General features: G+C 39.6%; 1 protein-coding gene across 1 annotated transcript in view; it reads right to left on the bottom strand.

The window, feature by feature from the left end:
- Positions 1-740: 740 nt before the first annotated feature.
- CAH1 (carbonic anhydrase 1) overlaps positions 741-21824 on the bottom strand; it is a 62035-nt gene continuing 40951 nt past the window's right edge. The window contains exons 2-7 of the mRNA XM_071693694.1: positions 15274-15465; positions 7780-7901; positions 6972-7067; positions 5214-5328; positions 3093-3213; positions 741-2562 (exon numbers count right to left, since the gene is read on the bottom strand). Coding sequence (XP_071549795.1) covers positions 2424-2562; positions 3093-3213; positions 5214-5328; positions 6972-7067; positions 7780-7901; positions 15274-15465 — 785 coding nt within the window. The 3' untranslated portion in view covers positions 741-2423. The remainder of the gene's footprint in view (positions 2563-3092; positions 3214-5213; positions 5329-6971; positions 7068-7779; positions 7902-15273; positions 15466-21824) is intronic.

A 21824-nucleotide genomic window follows, 5' to 3' on the forward strand; every position in this document is an offset into this window, starting at 1 on the left:
AAAAACATGAAAAAATAAACTTATTTTCATCAAAAATATAACAAAAGCACAAAAGAAATTGTTTTTTATTATCTATTTATTCATTATACTTTGTCGCTGTCTCCCGCATTAACAGGTAGCGAAATTGTTTCTATTACTATAAAACTGTTTACACTGGTTTACACTTTACAATCATCATGCTTTTTGGAATGATGATACAGTAACACTTCCTTTAATCATTTAGGGGTGCCTGTGATGCGTGATGATTTTTGTAACTGTGTTATTAGATTCTTTGTGACATCTATGGAAAAGGTGTGGAATCATATATCGGCTGGGAATTCAAATACAGGTGAAAAGGCTTAAACTCAAAATGGAGGCACAGGATATCGTACTGAGCATGGCCATGATGGTGGCATGGTATATCATATTACACATGGTGAAATGAAAAGGTTAGGTGCAAATTTAGCTAGGTATGAAAAAAGTTTTGAGTAGCAAAAGGTTAGTCATCTATGTGCAAATTAAGCTCTTATGAATCCATCATAAACAATGGAGACCAGTATTTCATTTATCTAATAACAGAAAAATGTAAAGCTAAAATCTAGAATCAATAACTCTGCTACCATACAGCAACACATAGAAATGAGCACAACTAAATTCTTCATATAGTCTATTCACAGTCTTTTAGGCTTTCACAAGAGAATCAAGAGTGTGCGCATAAATATGATAAGTGTTGTTCCAATAAAGGAGAAATAAAGCATCAATCTTTAGCTTTATTTTATTGTTAAACAGGTAAGAAACACAGCACACATTAATTAAGGTCACTTTCTTTTTTTTATTGCATATTGTACTCTGTTCAAGAAACAATTTGCAAGCTAATCAGTCAAACTCTTGCAATAATGTCTGGGCCATTACAACCACTTAATGATCACTATGTGGGTAGGTAGTGTCATGCCTGATGAAGTAATGAAAAAGCATAAAAACCACCTTCATTAGTATGTTTCCTGTAGATGAAGCTAATGGTGCCAATACACATTACTGTAATCTCTTTTTGTTGTAAAATAAGCAACCTGTTGACTAGCTTAGTAATCTAAACCAGCTGAATCATGGTATAATTAATCTTAGCCATGACTATACCAGGTAATTCAAACCACTCCTTTCACTAGCTATGCAGAGTGGAAACAGGTTACTGAGATTAGGTTTTAGGTTCTTCAAAGAACAAATTACCAATGCACTGACTCAATTTAAATAGACAGACCCGTGAAATGCCTTAACTTGCCAGAAATATTAAATCAACTCATAAGTTCATTATATCTGGGAGATGATGTATGTTAGAATTCATACAAATATTTGTCATATTTTGGTAATTCTTTTTAAGAGGGAAGGAAATGAATTGCATAGCCATAATACAAGTAATGTAGATAAATATTCCTTGTATGTAAAGTACAACAAAGAGATTACTGTTACTACCAGACATCCAATCTTAAGTTTGCTGGGTCACTATAATAATGTCATCAATGTTTCCCAAATGTCAATTTATAATTGCTATTCATATTTCTGACTTTTATCTAATGTAATATCTTAAAAGTAAATGATACCATGGCCCAAAACAGAGAAAATGTAACAATATAAAGCAAGACACAATACTTGATCCATGGTAGTGAAACTGAACAATTGTAAGCAATGTGTGTGCTCCTGCATCTCAGTACCCAAAGACTGTGAGTAGACAATGCATAATGAGTAGAAGATATCTTTGTGTTTATCCTATGTTTTTAAGCTTTTTAGGGAGCAATCTTAACATATTTCATTTAACAGCATTTGGCATCCAACAATTTCATCAGGAAGACAACTAGTCTAACAACTTGTTTCAACAGACTGGAAGGCCCTTCCCAAAGTGAAGGATTGTCTATTGTCTTTTATAAGAAAACCTACTTTCTTTCTATCATCATGCAATTCAGCCAAGTTTTTCTGAGTATTAAATTACCATCAGTGCATTAAAACTAGAAACATGCATGAACCTAAAATTATCATTCAACCACAGTGGGCTTCTGTACAAGAGTATGTGAGCATGCTAAACATTCTAGAATTTTTACGAGACATGCAAAACTAAAGAGTAAATGTTTCAAAGTACGGTACTAAGCTCTCATCATTTGGTCATGATATTCTTCCAACTATCACCGCCACTTCTAAAAAAAAAAAAAATCCCTTTTATTATGATTTAAATTATCTACCGTTAGGTACAGAAACAAAATTTCAAAGCCCATAGAAAGTCCCAACAGATATTCATTGGATATCTATCCTTGAACAGTACCTTGATAGTCCTTCACAGTGTTCTCTAAAGCCCCCCTAAAACAAAGTTCTCATATTACAGTCAGTACCTTAGTCTTCACTTACCCATTTTACATAATGAACCTTTTTTTCCCCATAAATAAAGAAAATTTTATGGTTTATTCTTCCTCCATTGTATCCTTGAAGACCCTAACAACTCTGTCACAAAGGGGGCAAGGTGGTCTGTAGTTTTCAACAAGTGCTCCTGCTAATTCATCCTTGGGACAGCCCTCACATGGATGATAGGACTTCATAGACCTAAAAAGGGAACAGACAAAAAACAGTTAATAAAGATCCACATCTGTGAATGTAATCATTCCTGTTGTCTAACAGAACCTAAATACAGCATCAGATTGCTGTAAGATAGTGGTTCCTACACAGCATTTCCTTTCTTCCCAATGATGGTTCTTTATTGTCGGAGAAAGTTCAACTATAACAGTCTAAAACATTCACCATTCTTCACATACTAATAATTTGTATATATTCTAGCTCCTCTTTTTTCTTCTCATACTGCTTGCTCCATTTGCAGGGGTAACCCCAATTTTTCCTGAATCTATCCATCCTTAAGGCAAAATTAATTTTCAATACAAACTCCAAGTAAGCCAATAAAGAGCTGTTTTGTACATGTGTCCATGTAGAGACTTCACAGATGCGAAAGTATACACTTTCAACATTAGTTTTTACTTTTACACAGGCATATGACTAAGAACACCTTCAAGTTCAGTCAGGTTAAAGATATGACTGCAGAAGTCAAGATTGGTGTATGTTTAGAACAACCACATACAAACCTGAAAGTATCCAGCTGTTTCTGTGACACTTCAATAGGCATTTCATAAACAATCCAAGTGACAGACTCATAGCATGGTGGGGTAGTGAGGGATCCATCATAAGTCCAGTAAGAACCATTTTCTGTAATGTATGAATTATAGCATTTCAGTTAAAGAACAAACTACAATGAAAATATAGTTATCACACCAGTAATCATGATGAGATGTATGTATGTATCTTTTTTTTCATACATATTCGCCTTATTCCGCATTAGCCAAGTAGCGTTAAGAACAAAGAGAGCATTAGAGGGTGTATCCTCACTTGGCTCACCTCTCCATACCTTCAGAAAAATTATAAACAGGAGGGGAGGTTTTCCAGCCCCCCGCTCCCTCCCCTTTTAGTTGCCTTCTACGACATGTGGGGAATACGTGGGAAGTATTCTTTCTCCCCTAACCCCAGGGGTAATGTATGTATGTTATCTATTATACTTTGTCACTGTCTCCCGCGTTAGCGAGGTAGTGCAAGGAAACAGACAAAGGAATGGCCCAACCCACCCACATACACACGTATATACATACATGTCCACAAATAAATACCTATACATTTCAACGTATACATATATATACATACACAGACATATACATACATACACATGTACATAATTCATACTTGCTGCCTTTATTCATCCCCGTCGCCACCCCGCCACACATGAAATGACATCCCCCCTCCCCTGCACACGCGTGAGGTAGCACCAGAAAAAGAACACAAAGGCCACATTCATTCACACTCAGTCTCTAGCTGTCAGCTGTCATGTATAATGCACCAAAACCACAGCTCCCTTTCCACATCCAGGCCCCACAAAACTTTCCATGGTTTACCCCAGATGCTTCAGATGCCTTGGTTCAATCCACTGACAGCACGTCGACCCCAGTATACCACATCGTTCCAATTCACTCTATTCCTTGCAAGCCTTTCACCCTCTTGCATGCTCAGGCCCCGATTGCTCAAAATCTTTTTCACTCCATATATGTATCTATATTTCTGACACCTGTTACTACCTGGAACTTCCTCAAGAGTGGGGTCACAGCAATAGTCTCAATAACTAGTGAACTCCACTGCTGCTTCTTAGCCTTTAGTGCCTCATCCTTACCAGGCCACTAGCAGATGGCATCTCTAGCGCAGTGTTTGCAGTTTCCTACTGACTATGTCTACTTGATACTCCTCCCAAATATTCCTACCTACTTCTACCTAAAGTTTCTACCTAACGCTCCTGCCCTACCTACTACTTTTATCTATTGCTCTAACCATTTCGTCAAAAAGCAGGAATAGCACAGAGTGCTCACAGTAAAATCTAGAGTTATGAAGAATGAGCTATGTGAGTTAAGTGTTGTCAAGCGTAGTGTATGACAAGGAAAGACTATATAATTACAGAAAGAATGCTAGTAGTCCACACATGGGTTAAGCAGAAAGAAAAGATGGATGCCTGGGTCAAAGAAGTGCTGGCTCACTATGCAGCCATCCCTAACCCTCCCATACCCAAGTGGATAGTACTAGTAATATAATTCCCTGGTCATTGGCTGCCTACCAAATACGAGCTACAGATGTGATGTGAACTAAGGAACAATCCTTGATGTCTTTAGCTATATTCTTAAGTAACCTCAGCCTGTGGATATATGAAGTCAGTCTATATGTAAGCAAACAGACATCACCAAAGTGAAAAAAATTTTGCACAATATAACTTTTGAATCTAAAACACTGGAATCCTTAAAATTCATATATTATTTCTAAGTCAAGCACTGTATGACTAATTCTAGAATGTTACAAAATTCCCTGCCTACTACTCTGATGATGATCATCTGTATGACAGTAGGGTTATAGGGATTGGTGTGAGAGGAAGACCATCTGTAACATGGGGAATAACATGGGGAAGTAGAATGGAAGAGTAATAAAGGGAGAGAAGTGGTGGAAGAATCCATGCAATGGTGTAGCTAGGGAGGCATGTAAGGACAAGGGAAAAATGGAAACTCTTTGAGTGACCAACCCCTTGATGGAATTTTCCAGAGGAAACTGGCTTCCGAGACAGATATACAATTTCACTGATGCCTGCATGTCTAACTATGGAGATTCACAAAGCCACTTACTAGGAATAAATGCAGCTGGGTTGACTGGCTCAGTGACTGTGATGGCCTGACCCTTGTGCAGGATAAAGGGAAGTAGTTTGCAAACCTTGTTCATTTCTATGTGCTCACCACCAATCTGAAAGTGTAAAGCTGCTGTTAATATAATGTTAAGATAGAAATCATGACGATTTTGGCATACAACTTTGAAAATGTATATGACTACAACTGTGACTGAGTAATTCTGAAATAAGAAAAACATCTTAAAAACTGTTTGGTGAGAAAAATCAAAGCAGCCCTAAGATCTTAGAAAAAATCAGTCTGTCACCTGTTATGCAACACTATATCAAACCTTTTCATACCAAATTCAGTAAGATTTACATATCATAAAAGCTGAGATATTGTGAAAGAGTAACACAAGGGTAAGACAGAGGTGTGGCAACAAGTGTTGAACAGGGTGTGCTGAAATGGTTTGAACATATGAAAGAATAAGTGAAGAGAGATTGACAAAAGAGGATGTGTCAAAATAGAAGGGGACAAGGAGAAGGAGGAGACCCGAAAAATGAAGTGATGAGGGCATAAGGTGGAGAATGGAGGTTACCAGGATGGAGAAGGATGAGCACTACAGCTGTCTAATGTCTGTCACTTACATTATTTGGTTCAGCATCTATAGTAATAACCTTACATCCTGCGTTTTCCTGAGTACCTTTAACATACTTTTCACACATAATGAAATGGCTATTTAGAGTGAGGCAATGAAATACAAAGACAAACTGTGGCAAAACAGATCATTTGCTGACATGTGTTTATATCTAAAAGCTGACCACCAGTGGATATGGTATGAGTCAAAATAAATTTTACCAGTGGGTGGGGTACAAATCACAAAGTATTTTGCCACGATGCCATTATATTAAGCAAGAAGCCTCCGATGATGAAAAGGGATACACAACCATGAACATACCAAATAAGCAAGTGTAAAAAAAGTGAGCAACCAGAACACAGCAAAGTCATAGTGGCCATGCTGAGAACTAATAAAAAAGTCCCAGATTCTAAGTAGAATGACAGGATTTTAGAATGTTTATTCTAAATGTATCAGAGTACTTTCATACACAGCTAGTTTTTGAAATGTAAGATTTCAGAGGTTGTACTGTACACCTAAACCATACATAATTAACACAGTTATCTAACAAGAGTCAAACTTGAACTTTTCATCAATAATAGAAAGATTCCCGGTATTTGATAACTATTTTCAATTTCAATAAAAGCTTATATAAAGCTGATAATACCATCATACTGAATATGTTAAATACATATTACATGACCTTTTAATAAATCTACCAACTGAAAATGTTTATAAGCATACTAATATCAAGTCCGGCCTTAATGATTGATGCTTGCTGCCTACAGCTCAAGATCACCCACGTATTCCAGGTGTGGCGAGGTGGCGATGGGAATGAATAAAGGCAGACAGTGTGAATTGTGTGCATGGGTATATATGTATGTGTCTGTGAGTGTATATATATGTGTACATTGAGATGTATAGGTATGTATATTTGCGTGTGTGGATGTGTATGTATATACATGTGTATGGGGGTGGGTTGGGCCAATTCTTCCGTCTGTTTCCTTGCGCTACCTCGCAAACGTGGGAGACAGCAACAAAGCAAAATAAATAAATAAAATAAATAGAACATTAATGGATTATTATTGATATGAATTCTTAAATATATACAAACAGATTTTCTTTAAATTATAGAATATATATAGTAAGAAAATGATACTTACAGCTAAGAACATTCCCAGGACTGCAAGACCTCCATCAGCTGAAGCTGCTTCAGCAAAACTGGAGAATTTGCTCTTATTCCAATGGACAAGATGTAGCTGTGATAAATAAAACAAGTTAGATATTTGAAAAAAGGAAAAAAATCCAAAAATAATGCAAAGATGGGTTTTACATTCCTTTGAAAATAGTCAATCTGGAATGCACTACAGCGTAAACATGTTAAAACCTGTGATAAAACTCTCAAACCAAACCACATCAGTGTTAGAGATTATGATCATCAAACTTTCTGAAAAATTTATAAATAAAAAAATCCCTTCTTAAGATATTCATGGAACATGATCATAAAGGCACATAAAATATCTATATTATGAATTTTGAACCCCACTACAGTCACAACTCAAGACACACAAATCTGACAAAATATGGAAGAATACAAAGAGAAAAGAGAAACCTAATCAATAACAACGGCAATATAATTAACCCTTTAAAAGTTATATGTAAATGCACAAAGCATATCTATATTTGCTCATATGATCCAGTGACTAATAAAAATAAACTCATCAAATGGAAGAGAAGAGGGAATATAGCTGCTCCTGTTTGGTGTTAATACTATAATCAAGTTGATTCATGAATAGTTGTTGAAGTCTCATACTGCTAATTATCAGATTATTCCTGCTGTCAACCTTTTGGCAGCGTGGATTTGATATTCTAAGTTACAGATTCATATACCTCGTGAAAACAGGAGTTAAGGCTTCAAGACACTAACTACATATGTTATCCACTGGAAGTAAATCTGGACAAGATACTTACCTCTGCTGGGTAGCACCTGCCATTTACAGTGTGCTCAGAGCCTGTGTCATTGGTCTTGCCCCAGTGACAGTGAAACTGCTCCAACACATACTCATCATTGCCCAAAGGGCCACCCTTTAGACCTGTAAGAAAGAATACGGAACTACTGAGGATAAACATTTTTTTCATGTTGGCTGAGACAGCACAGGCAGCTGAGGCTCTAATCAAGGCCACCCCCCATACACATGTATATACATACGTCCACACACGCAAATATACATACCTACACAGCTTTCCATGGTTTACCCCAGACGCTTCACATGCCCCGATTCAATCCACTGACAGCACGTCAACCACGGTATACCACATCGTTCCAATTCACTCTATTCCTTGCCCTCCTTTCACCCTCCTGCATGTTCAGGCCCCGATCACACAAAATCTTTTTCACTCCATCTTTCCACCTCCAATTTGGTCTCCCTCTTCTCCTTGCTCCCTCCACCTCCGACACATATATCCTCTTGGTCAATCTTTCCTCACTCATCCTCTCCATGTGCCCAAACCACTTCAAAACACCCTCTTCTGCTCTCTCAACCACGCTGTTTTTATTTCCACACATCTCTCTTACCCTTACGTTACTCACTCGATCAAACCACCTCACACCACACATTGTCCTCAAACATCTCATTTCCAGCACATCCATCCTCCTGCGCACAACTCTATCCATAGCCCACGCCTCGCAACCATACAACATTGTTGGAACCACTATTCCTTCAAACATAGCCATTTTTGCTTTCCGAGATAATGTTCTCGACTTCCACACATTCTTCAAGGCCCCCAGAATTTTCGCCCCCTCCCCCACCCTATGATCCACTTCCGCTTCCATGGTTCCATCCGCTGCCAGATCCACTCCCAGATATCTAAAACACTTCACTTCCTCCAGTTTTTCTCCATTCAAACTCACCTCCCAATTGACTTGACCCTCAACCCTACTGTACCTAATAACCTTGCTCTTATTCACATTTACTCTTAACATTCTTCTTCCACACACTTTACCAAACTCAGTCACCAACTTCTGCAGTTTCTCACATGAATCAGCCACCAGCGCTGTATCATCAGCGAACAACAACTGACTCACTTCCCAAGCTCTCTCATCCCCAACAGACTTCATACTTGCCCCTCTTTCCAAAACTCTTGCATTTACCTCCCTAACAACCCCATCTATATACATATATATATATATATATATATATATATATATATATATATATATATTATATATATATATATATATATATATATATATATATATATATATATATATATATATATATTTTATTTTTTTTTTTTTTGCCGCTGTCTCCCGCGTTTGCGAGGTAGCGCAAGGAAACAGACGAAAGAAATGGCCCAACCCACCCCCATACACATGTACATACATACGTCCACACACGCAAATATACATACCTACACAGCTTTCCATGGTTTACCCCAGACGCTTCACATGCCCCGATTCAATCCACTGACAGCACGTCAATCACGGTATACCACATTGATCCAATTCACTCTATTCCTTGCCCTCCTTTCACCCTCCTGCATGTTCAGGCCCCGATCACACAAAATCTTTTTCACTCCATCTTTCCACCTCCAATTTGGTCTCCCACTTCTCCTCGTTCCCTCCACCTCCGACACATATATCCTCTTGGTCAATCTTTCCTCACTCATTCTCTCCATGTGCCCAAACCATTTCAAAACACCCTCTTCTGCTCTCTCAACCACGCTCTTTTTATTTCCACACATCTCTCTTACCCTTACGTTACTTACTCGATCAAACCACCTCACACCACACATTGTCCTCAAACATCTCATTTCCAGCACATCCATCCTCCTGCGCACAACTCTATCCATAGCCCACGCCTCGCAACCATACAACATTGTTGGAACCATTATTCCTTCAAACATACCCATTTTTGATTTCCGAGATAATGTTCTCGACTTCCACACATTCTTCAAGGCTCCCAGAATTTTCGCCCCCTCCCCCACCCTATGATCCACTTCCGCTTCCATGGTTCCATCCGCTGCCAGATCCACTCCTAGATATCTAAAACACTTCACTTCCTCCAGTTTTTCTCCATTCAAGCTCACCTCCCAATTGACTTGGCCCTCAACCATACTGTACCTAATAACCTTGCTCTTAATCACATTTACTCTTAACTTTCTTCTTTCACACACTTTACCAAACTCAGTCACCAGCTTCTGCAGTTTCTCACATGAATCAGCCACCAGCGCTGTATCATCAGCGAACAACAACTGACTCACTTCCCAAGCTCTCTCATCCCCAACAGACTTCATACTTGCCCCTCTTTCCAAAACTCTTGCATTCACCTCCCTAACAACCCCATCCATAAACAAATTAAACAACCATGGAGACATCACACACCCCTGCCGCAAACCTACATTCACTGAGAACCAATCACTTTCCTCTCTTCCTACGCGTACACATGCCTTACATCCTCGATAAAAACTTTTCACTGCTTCTAACAACTTTCCTCCCACACCATATATTCTTAATACCTTCCACAGAGCATCTCTATCAACTCTATCATATGCCTTCTCCAGATCCATAAATGCTACATACAAATCCATTTGCTTTTCTAAGTATTTCTCACATACATTCTTCAAAGCAAACACCTGATCCACACATCCTCTACCACTTCTGAAACCACACTGCTCTTCCCCAATCTGATGCTCTGTACATGCCTTCACCCTCTCAATCAATACCCTCCCATATAATTTACCAGGAATACTCAACAAACTTATACCTCTGTAATTTGAGCACTCACTCTTATCCCCTTTGCCTTTGTACAATGGCACTATGCACGCCTTCCGCCAATCCTCAGGCACCTCACCATGAGTCATACATACATTAAATAACCTTACCAACCAGTCAACAATACACTCACCCCCTTCTTTAATAAATTCCACTGCAATACCATCCAAACCTACTGCCTTGCAGGCTTTCATCTTCCGCAAAGCTTTCACTACCTCTTCTCTGTTTACCAAATCATTTTCCCTAACCCTCTCACTTTGCACACCACCTCGACCAAAACACCCTATATCTGCCACTCTATCATCAAAAACATTCAACAAAACCTTCAAAATAGTCACTCCATCTCCTTCTCACATCACCACTACTTGTTATCACCTCCCCATTTGCGCCCTTCACTGAAGTTCCCATTTGCTCCCTTGTCTTACGCACTTTATTTACCTCCTTCCAGAACATCTTTTTATTCTCCCTAAAATTTAATGATACTCTCTCACCCCAACTCTCATTTGCCCTTTTTTTCACCTCTTGCACCTTTCTCTTGACCTCTTGTCTCTTTCTTTTATACATCTCCCACTCAATTGCATTTTTTCCCTGCAAAAATCGTCCAAATGCCTCTCTCTTCTCTTTCACTAATACTCTTACTTCTTCATCCCACCACTCACTACCCTTTCTAATCAACGCACCTCCAACTCTTCTCATGCCACAAGCATCTTTTGCGCAATCCATCACTGATTCCCTAAATACATCCCATTCCTCCCCCACTCCCCTTACTTCCATTGTTCTCACCTTTTTCCATTCTGTACTCAGTCTCTCCTGGTACTTCCTCACACAGGTCTCCTTCCCAAGCTCACTTACTCTCACCACCCTCTTCACCCCAACATTCACTCTTCTTTTCTGAAAACCCATACAAATCTTCACCTTAGCCTCCAGAAGATAATGATCAGACATCCCTCCAGTTGCACCTCTCAGCACATTAACATCCAAAAGTCTCTCTTTCGCACGCCTGTCAATTAACACGTAATCCAATAACGCTCTCTGGCCATCTCTCCTACTTACATAAGTATACTTATGTATATCTCGCTTTTTAAACCAGGTATTCCCAATCATCAGTCCTTTTTCAGCACATAAATCTACAAGCTCTTCACCATTTCCATTTACAACACTGAACACCCCATGTATACCAATTATTCCCTCAAGTGCCACATTACTCACCTTTGCATTCAAATCACCCATCACTATAACCCGGTCTCGTGCATCAAAACCACTAAAACACTCATTCAGCTGCTCCCAAAACACTTGCCTCTCATGATCTTTCTTCTCATGCCCAGGTGCATATGCACCAATAATCACCCACCTCTCTCCATCAACTTTCAGTTTTACCCATATCAATCGAGAATTTACTTTCTTACATTCTATCACATACTCCCACAACTCCTGATTCAGGAGTATTGCTACTCCTTCCCTTGCTCTTGTCCTCTCACTAACCCCTGACTTTACTCCCAAGACATTCCCAAACCACTCTTCCCCTTTACCCTTGAGCTTCGTTTCACTCAGAGCCAAAACATCCAGGTTCCTTTCCTCAAACATACTACCTATCTCTCCTTTTTTCACATCTTGGTTACATCCACACACATTTAGGCACCCCACTCTGAGCCTTCGAGGAGGATGAGCACTCCCCACGTGACTCCTTCTTCTGTTTCCCATTTTAGAAAGTTAATACAAGGAGGGGAGGATTTCTGGCCCCCCGCTCCCGTCCCCTCTAGTCGCCTTCTACGACACGCGAGGAATACGTGGGAAGTATTCTTTCACCCCTATCCCCAGGGATAATATACATATATATATACATATACACATACACACACATACACACACATACGCACATATACACACACACACACATACATATATATACATATGAAAAATGTAAGAAACAATTTAGAAAACTGAAACTTCTAGCTTGAAATGAATGAAACTTATATAATGAACAATATTAAGGACTATAGAACTGGATTGGCTGCTGTGTACTATACTTTTTTCTTCAAATTTTCACAGTTAACTTTGCATGTTCATGTCATATACAGTATCCATGACTAAGCTGTGACAAAGAGGATATCCAGTAAAAATGGGCATCACTGTAAAGGCTTCTTCAACAATTTCAGATACAGTAAGGACAGTACACAAGTACATAACATTAATGTATCAATGATTTTGTTTTCTTGTGATAATGTACTTTATATATATATATATATATATATATATATATATATATATATATATATATATATATATATATGCCCTAGCCTAAGCCAGGTACCCATTTTATCGACCAACCTCTACAGGTGGATGAACAGCTGGGTTGACTGTGGACAGTGCCATAACCAGCATTGAGCAATTATTAGCTTCCAGCAATCAATTCTCTACCATGCTTGTATCAAGTCATAAAAAAAAGTCTACTTAGTGATTCCTTAGTATAACATAAAAAAAAGAGTATGTACTACAGTGCTTTTTCAGCCATTTTACTATGTTGAGGTTAATACAGCAATACTCTACTACCAACCTAGTGTGCAACTACAACCAGAATCAAATTCCTTGCTTGCTTCCACACGAAAAACTTAGTTTAGCCCAAATAATATTGTTTTAATGATAATTGCTTCTCTGAACAGTAATTCTAAAATGCTTCCTATATCATTTACAATGCCGTTATCTTAACAGTTTCCTTCACCCTAATACAAAAATGGAAAAAACATTAACACATCGAGAATACAAAGCTAGTCTCCACAAAAAATATCCTAATCAAATATTTTCACATGCTGTGTACACAATAACTAACCAGCTTCCATCACTGTGTGCTTCAAGTTAACACAAATGTGGTCTACCCTGCCCCTACATGTCATATGTACGAACATTATTCCAATCACCTTTACATTCAGTCACGCTCCCCCTGAGTTTTTCTTTGCTATATTAGTTCAGGTTTGTTTACCTTATTCTAAACAGTTCTACTCCTAAACTAGCTTTCAAAATATTGCTAAAGGAGGGAGTAGAATATTCAGGTGATCCACTGTCTCTCATGTGTAAATATTCTATCCCTAAAGCTTTTAAGTACCAAAATAAAGTATGTCTAACAGGTGTTCCTCTTGTCAGCACAATTCATGAACAAACTTATTTCTAATAAAAAACTGAGGGAATGTCTACACAGTCCCTCAACCCCCGTTTCACGAAGGGAGGAAAATCAACTATCATTGGTATTCAGTTTATGTAAACAACTGGGATGGAGGTGGAAAGGATTATAATGGATTTGGGCGAAATTAAAAAGTGGAAAGGGATTGGAATGAGACCTGAGGGACGAGAATGAAAGATGAGAAGGAATGGGATGAGGGAGATGGGAGGAACTGGGATGGAGTAAGTTGGAAGTGGGATGAAATAGTTGGGAGATCTTAACGTTGGTAGGGACTGGGTTTGGTGTTACTGGGGAGATATCATGAGAAAAAAAAAGACAAAGATACGAAAAAGCTGGAAAGAACTAAATGATGGAAATTAAGGGGTGTGGATGATGGAAATGATAAAGATCAGGAACTCCTGGAAGGGATGGGAAGGTTAAGATGTGTATGGATGAAAATGTGGGGAGCAATAGGGATGAAGAAATGAAGAGAGATGGAAAGTAAAGAAGTAGAAGGGATGGAGATGAAGAAGTCAGGATGGATGGGGTTGAAGGACAAAAGATGAGGTGGGAAGAGCTGAAGTCTATGGAGTTGGGAAATACAGATGAAAAGAACGTAACATCCAAGATATTAGACTACGCAAAAGGGAGCTGTGGATATATGGTAGTGATAGGCATGAAGTGGAGAGAGCTGATGATGAGACGGAGATGAATGAGAATCAAGTGGGCAAGGAATAAGGATGGTGTGGCAGAGAGAGAGGTGAACGATGAGGCAGGGGCGATATCACAATGGCGAGTGTTGGAGGAGCGACGGCGCCATGTCTCCCACCAGCCTCTCTATCGATGAACTTGACCTTCTTTGTCCTCAGACCAACTGCGGTCATTAACATCGGTGGCAGTACTTTTTTTTCCTTTTTCTCTATGAATGCCATGTAAATGGGACTCCTAACCAGACATAACGAAAAATTTGTCTTGTTCTGTTCAAAATGCGCTTGTCCCCCCCACCCCCTCCCAATCCTAACACAAACCCCAACACTCACAGACACACACACATACATCTAAATAATTCTGGGACCAGCAACACAGTTACATGAACAGTAGCTCTATTAACAGTAGGTGCATGTGCTTCGACATACGGATTTTCTTTCCTTTTTTCGTTGGGCCATGCCCCCCAAGGGAAATATTCAGATGCGAACTGCCTTACTTTTTCCAATAAAGACATGATAAACTCGCTTCATAACTGATGGGAAGGAGAGGCTTCCAGTGATATAGAATACAGGATTGGTATGCCTTTCTGTCTTCTCTATCTTCATACATGAAATAGAAAGCAAGACAGGTAATTCTGATAGTACAAGACGACTGGTCACCATGGCTAAACTCACAAATCAGGACGAAAATAACACACTTCCCTCAGTTGTTTGTTGTGGACCAGCTACTTACTGCCTACGTACTGTGGGATATTCAAAACAAGCATCAACAAAGGACGCATGGTCTTACGTCTGGGAAAGACTTACAAAAGCAACTGTGCTGTACTTACTGGAGGAACCCCCGGCGACCTGGGCTTTCCACGAGTGTCCGCTATTGGACACTTCGGAAACTTTGATCCCACTGTACACAGCTCGAACTTTGGACAGGTTGCAGTTGGTCCTGCAGGCATCGTTCTTAATGTCAATGGGAGACTGCCGTCTGCCCGCTGCGATGGGGTAGAGGCTAGCCCATGTGGCGGGTCCTGAGGAGGAAGGAAAAAATAAACTCTCATTAAAACCCAGGTGACGTTGCCGTAATCAACAATCATGATAATAGTATTCGTAGCTACAAATGGAACGAAACTCTGGGAGACAAAGCCCAAACCATAATTGTTAACATGTACTACATAATGATAGGATAAGATGCCATCAATAACAGTAAATTGCCATTCACTCACTCTAACATATAAAAAATGGGCGTATGCATGTTCACAGGTAAACCCATAACGTAAAAATAATGGGAGGAGGCATGTTCTAATATATCAATGAATTTCCTGAGACATTTAAGTCGACTTAAGGTAGATTTTCTTTTCATTCTCTTTTCACAACATTAAGTTTTCATGGATCGGTTGGGTGTTCATGACATAACAAGTCAAAGCTAGAGTTTACCAGTGGGGAAGCCCCCCTAATGCTACATGACCTATATTATACTTTTGCCTAAAAGGTACATATACTGTCCCAAAACTATTGTCAAATGGTCATCGGAAAGGAACCCATGGCCACCTAATTCCACTAAAGGACATAACAGAATACAGGTCAAGGTGAAGCCTTACCAACAATGTAAGCGACCCAGTGATGTAAGGTCAAGCCCGCTCCCTATGTTGGTGGAATGCACCACCCTCGACTGGAATCTGGCATAAGAGGTTCCATATTTTCCAAAGTTGATAGAATAAAATTATCTGCTATAAAACAGATTCTACCTCTAATACGGCTGAGTATATAATACATAACACCACATAAAAATGATATTTTACTTGCACGTCCCTAAATGCATCTTCCCCTCATAAACCTTAAATCTTTATAAAGAAAATTGCATTAGACTTATTACTTGAATCATGTGACTTCTACGTTTAGCTGCTTAATCGCTTTATGCTACGAAAGACGATAGAAAAATTCTAACTTACTATGGGTGTGCACTATCACAACTTGTCGTGCTAAGTGTATTTCACTTTTTACATCAATATTCTAGGACAAATTTCCCTTACATAACCTAGTGTTTCTTCAAACAAACCATGTAACACAATTTTCTTCCATAAAGACTATTTCTTACCCCTACTTTCTACGGTTCCCAAGACAGACGAGTACAAAAGGCAAATCCCCAAGAAGCCCACAATATACACCACAACAACCACTCATTTATAGAGCCACACCAACGCCGAGGCGCCGCACCTCAATGACACCCTTCTCAATAGTAGACAGGGGAAGGATTCATGAACTTGTTTTTTACTCTTATTTTTCTAAATTGTGGGATGGCGTTCACATGCATTGGAAATATCATGAGGATACGGTACCATTTCTAAATCAATACAAGATACTAATCAAACCTTATTGAAAATAATGGACCCCCGTAGTGTAGCGATCAAATAATGACCCAGACGCACTCATGGGCCACCCGGGATTGTGAACAAGAGTTCGATTCCTGGTTGTGGCATTCGGTCCAAAGTCAACCCAATTGTTCATCCTCCCCTAAGAACTAGTCGATAAACTGGGTACATGGCTTAGACTATATATATACATATACACAGCGTTAATGAAATGACCTTGATTAGGGCATTTAATGTCCATGTAAAAGTTCAGTGATGCGCTAGATCTACATATCCAAAAACTTCAATGGATTTTTTATATTTTCGTCAAAAAACTGTCAAGATTTCACCCTCCTTGGAAATACTATTACGCTTAACCTTGGCAACGCTTAATTTCATTTGGAACGTTTTGCCGGCTGGCCTGCCTGCCTGCCTGCTTGCTTTGGAATAAACTGGAAGCCTTTGGGGCACTTATAAATGTCGGAAAAGTCTGCTGTCTGGCCCAAATAATCAGTGTTTTATTTCTAATTCTAACAAGTAACACTCGGACCCCTTATACGAAGCTCCTGCGGCTTAAAGGTTCCGCTATGATAGCACCAGGAAAATAATCGAAACTTTTAAGAGACATCTTAACGAGATTGTACTCCATTTCATCCACTTCGAGGAAGGTGATTTCTAACTTGCGGAAAAATCACTTGCAGGAGAAGCCCAGCAACACCTTTTTCCTAACAATTCTCCTGTTTTATTCACCTAATTCGTCCCATAACTGTTCTAAAATACCAGTCGCTGATTGCAGGTCAGGGGTAGCGAAAGAAGCCCTACGAGAGCCGTCCCGTGTCACTTACCAGCCGTCAGTCACAATTTGTTTCATCCTTGCTCACTCCTCACGAGGACAAATGCTTGCCATCAACTACTATCCTAGCTTCAACATATACCAAATTTGATGGTGGCTTAGTCTTTCAGGAACTGGAAGAATATAAACATAAAAAAAAAATCTGGTTCTGCAAGGTACTTAAATTCCCACAACTTTACAGGTTTCCATTGAAAACCAAATAAACGGATACAGATGAAGGTTCTCAAAAATCTAGAATACAAACTTACATCAACTTCATAGTTACAAATGGGAAGCTGTGCCCCTTTCGCTGTGTAATAACTTTCTTTGAATACGATATCTTTCGCTCAATATAACGTAAAATTCATCATAAACATGGCTATTCAACAAGAACGCACACCAACATATATAAGTACTGTATGTTAATATATATACAGTTACCTGATGCATAAAAAACATGCATTACAGCTGTCTATATACACATGCGTAACCTAATTCAGGTGTTACCCATGCCACTGGAACTTCCCTAGATACGTTCGCTATGTTGTCCGAAAATGCCCCCGAGGAAAATGGTGTATGAGAAATATTCTGGTGAACTAAACTTCTTTTATGAGACTGACAAGCATCGTCGGAGCTGATTAGCACCTTGAAGAAACAAGTCATCTAGTCAACATGTATCAGATGACACTTCTGGCAAAAACATATAAACAGGGCCAGGTCCGCTGCAGCCTTGCTGTTCCTACGTCCACAATCTGCATTATTATGCCAATTACTGTGTAAATACCAACTCTGATATTCTTATACAGTTCATTGGTGAACATATAGACAAACAGCAAATATCTTACATAAAAAAGGTCAAATGAAAAACAAATCTCTAGAGTGTCTTTGGTCATTAATTCAAATGACAAAAACAAGTGTCGTATTTACTTGGCTGAGTTTCATTTTACGGAGTGGAAGTATTCACGTGCACAGCACCAGGCAACAGACGCCAACACAAGAATACTTATGCAAATATGGGCGACGGTGTTTGCGCCCGGTTGACAAGAGAAGGGATGAGGCTGTCAACCAACCACGTATACAACTGAGTGGACTAGTTTCGCAGGTACTGTCCGGTGAAAACTGACCTAGGCAGATGACCACCAACAATTAATGGGCATCCTTATACAGCCTTCTTTCTAAATAAGAAAAAAAAAAAAGAAAAGTAGAGATTGTTTTGCCAGGTAGTCGGCACCAGTTCTAATTTTCGATATTGTGCTTTTCCCCTTGCGCCACCTCTGGGTTACGTAAAGTTACGTTAGGTTTACGTCGAGACAGGTATGGTCGGGGGCGTCGGTCGGTCAGAGACCTCCCCCCCCCCAACCCCGAGGCAACTTGGAGGTTGGGTGGGGCTGCGTAAACCCATACGACATAGAGTATGAGCTTTCCTGCCATTCCTACAAAGTTAATGCAAATGAATTCGATCTTTTCACTCGTCCGAACTGATATTCGTGATCGATGTTTGTGCAAACTTTTCCGCAACGGAGAAAGTCCATAAATACAGTGATAAAGTGAAAAAAAAATCAAAATAGTAAAAAAAATACCACCAAGTTAAGGAGTGCCAACTAGTCAACATTTCAATCAATGTAAAACATAAAATACCCATTCAACGGAGGTCTGTCTCAACATACGTGTTATAAAGTTTGCCACCTATGGATACCGAGCTTTACGATGCAACACGAATAGCAACATCTTGCTGATTCTATTCTACGTAATATGGTCTTGGGTTGCGGGGAGGAGGAGGAGCGATATGTCTTGGCCAGCTACACATCACATATACGCTACCCTGACGCCCTGGAGGCCAACATTGTCGAACACCTTCGTATTTCCAAGTCCCACACACCGACCTACTTCACCTCCTAACTTCAGCACTACCTCTTTCCTAAGCACATCCTATCTCTCGTTACTTCTTTATGGTTACCACATCTCACAATCACTCCACACCTCTTGAAAGTACTTACTATACTCTCCTCCAACACCACTCCACGGAAACCACCTTTCATATCTCTCACCATCACTCCTAGACCACCCTTTATCTCTCATCTCTCACCACCACTTCCATTCCTCGTTTCACCTTCCCTCTTCACGGACGTCTCTTATCAGTCCGTCCTCCACCACCTCCTCTTGACTCAATAATCAGGTTCCTTTCCCAAAAAAACTTACCCCACCCTTCCTCCACTAGCCCCGCATCATCACACGAACGAGCTGCGGCTCCTGGTCAAGCCACATGATCATCATGACTGACAACTGGTGGCCTCTAGATGGTGGTGATAACGAATTTTCTTTGCACCAGCGTACAGAATGGAACAGACTGCACGGCTACGCGAGAATTCTCTAACTAAAAGTAGCAATCACTTAGTATAAAAGAAAATATATCGTTACTTTGGTCCTGAATATTTCACACACACAAAAAAATGATTTACCGAAATCTTATCTACACGCTCGCATGCCGGGCGTTACAAATTGATGAACCAGTTCTTAAGTTCAGTCAGCGGGGGCAAGTTCTTAAATTCGGTCAGAGGGTGGCAAGTTCAAGGATTATACCCTTATAGTTACTGTATAAAAAGACAACAGTACCTGCAAAGAATCTTGCAGAGAAGAAAATGAAATTCACGTTTTCGTCGCTGCAGGCTTTTCCTGTTTAACTCAACTTGGCGAGTTTCCTTCTGTGGCAAAAACTTGTCCGACACAGCAGGTCAGTGTTGCCAAATACTAGGGTGCGGTACGTGGTAGCCGTCGGCACACCTGTACTCATCACCCTACCGAGACCTTCATACACTACAACCAACTTCACTTAAGGTATTACCTCATGGTGACTATCAAATGCTAACCTCCACCTGCAAACAGTTCTGGTGACACTGTACTATAGAAATTATTACGAGCGAACTTCGATTAAATACATCAAGATGAAAACTCGAGGCAAAATCCTAGCCTTTGCTCTAAATATATAAGTAGAAACGACTCAATTTCCTTGTAAATAATCTACGTGATTATCTCGCCTTATATGTTCAGTGTTTTGTTGAAGTTCTCAAGGGCAGAGAAAGTTGCCATTATGACCTCCACTTATAATAGTACTTCAAACTCGTTAAATAATATACCTAGCGGACATACGCGTGGAAGTGGCTATCACTGGGTCAGTGTGTGGGCTGGCTGCTGCGAGGAGCTACGACTAAGGTGAGTGAGCAGGTGGGAGGTGGCTGGGATATGGGACACTGCAGTCTTACGTGAGGGTGGTGCTGTCACCGCCGCTCATATACCGTAGTAAGCTGCTCGGGTCCAAGGCAACACCACCTTTATCGTGTCATCCGTGACAGCTCATAGGCCAAGACCAATATATATATATATATATATATATATATATATATATATATATATATATATATATATAAGTCAGTGATGCATCCCTGATTGTATATTAATGACACGAAAGTGCAATTGGGACCTTTCGTCTTATTTTCCTCGTGGTTATCAGATATAATATAATCATATATATATATATATATATATATATATATATATATATATATATATATATATATATATATATATATATATATAAACTAATCAAAGATACAGAAACTTAAACGTTGTGTTGGAGGACTGATCTGTTATAATAAGCAGTGACAGTTGCGTGTCAGAGGGTAATTATCAGGCTTGAAAGATAAGCTGATTATATATCTGGTTGGGTCAGGAGCCACTGAAACCTTTAAGTTGCCAAAGCTACGAGACACGGAAATTACGGCCCGACCATGACAATGGCGCGTACTCGTCAACAGAAATTTTCCTCAAATCCGATAGGTTCAACACTAACCGGTACTCCACACCACCCACCACACAACGGGCTCCGTAAGAACCTTCTCAAGTGTGTGTTAAGGGCTAAGCAAGATGTCTTAGGTTAGGTTCAGTTACTTTACACCACGTATGGTTAATTCAAGTTGTGTTTGGAGAACAAATTTTACTATAAAGAAAATTGTCTGTTCGACGTCCAACCCACCAGTATCTAAAGGTTTCAGCCAAGAACTGGAGAGAGAGAGAGAGAGAGAGAGAGAGAGAGAGAGAGAGAGCATTTTGAACTCACGCGTAGCCTAGCCATCAAAATACTCAACATGTAGAGTGAAAAAGATTCTCCCTATACAATCCCAACTCAACATGCATTCACTCTTATTTCTTT

This window comes from Panulirus ornatus, chromosome 56 (assembly GCF_036320965.1).
Source record: "Panulirus ornatus isolate Po-2019 chromosome 56, ASM3632096v1, whole genome shotgun sequence".
Classification (NCBI taxonomy): Eukaryota; Metazoa; Arthropoda; class Malacostraca; order Decapoda; family Palinuridae; genus Panulirus; species Panulirus ornatus.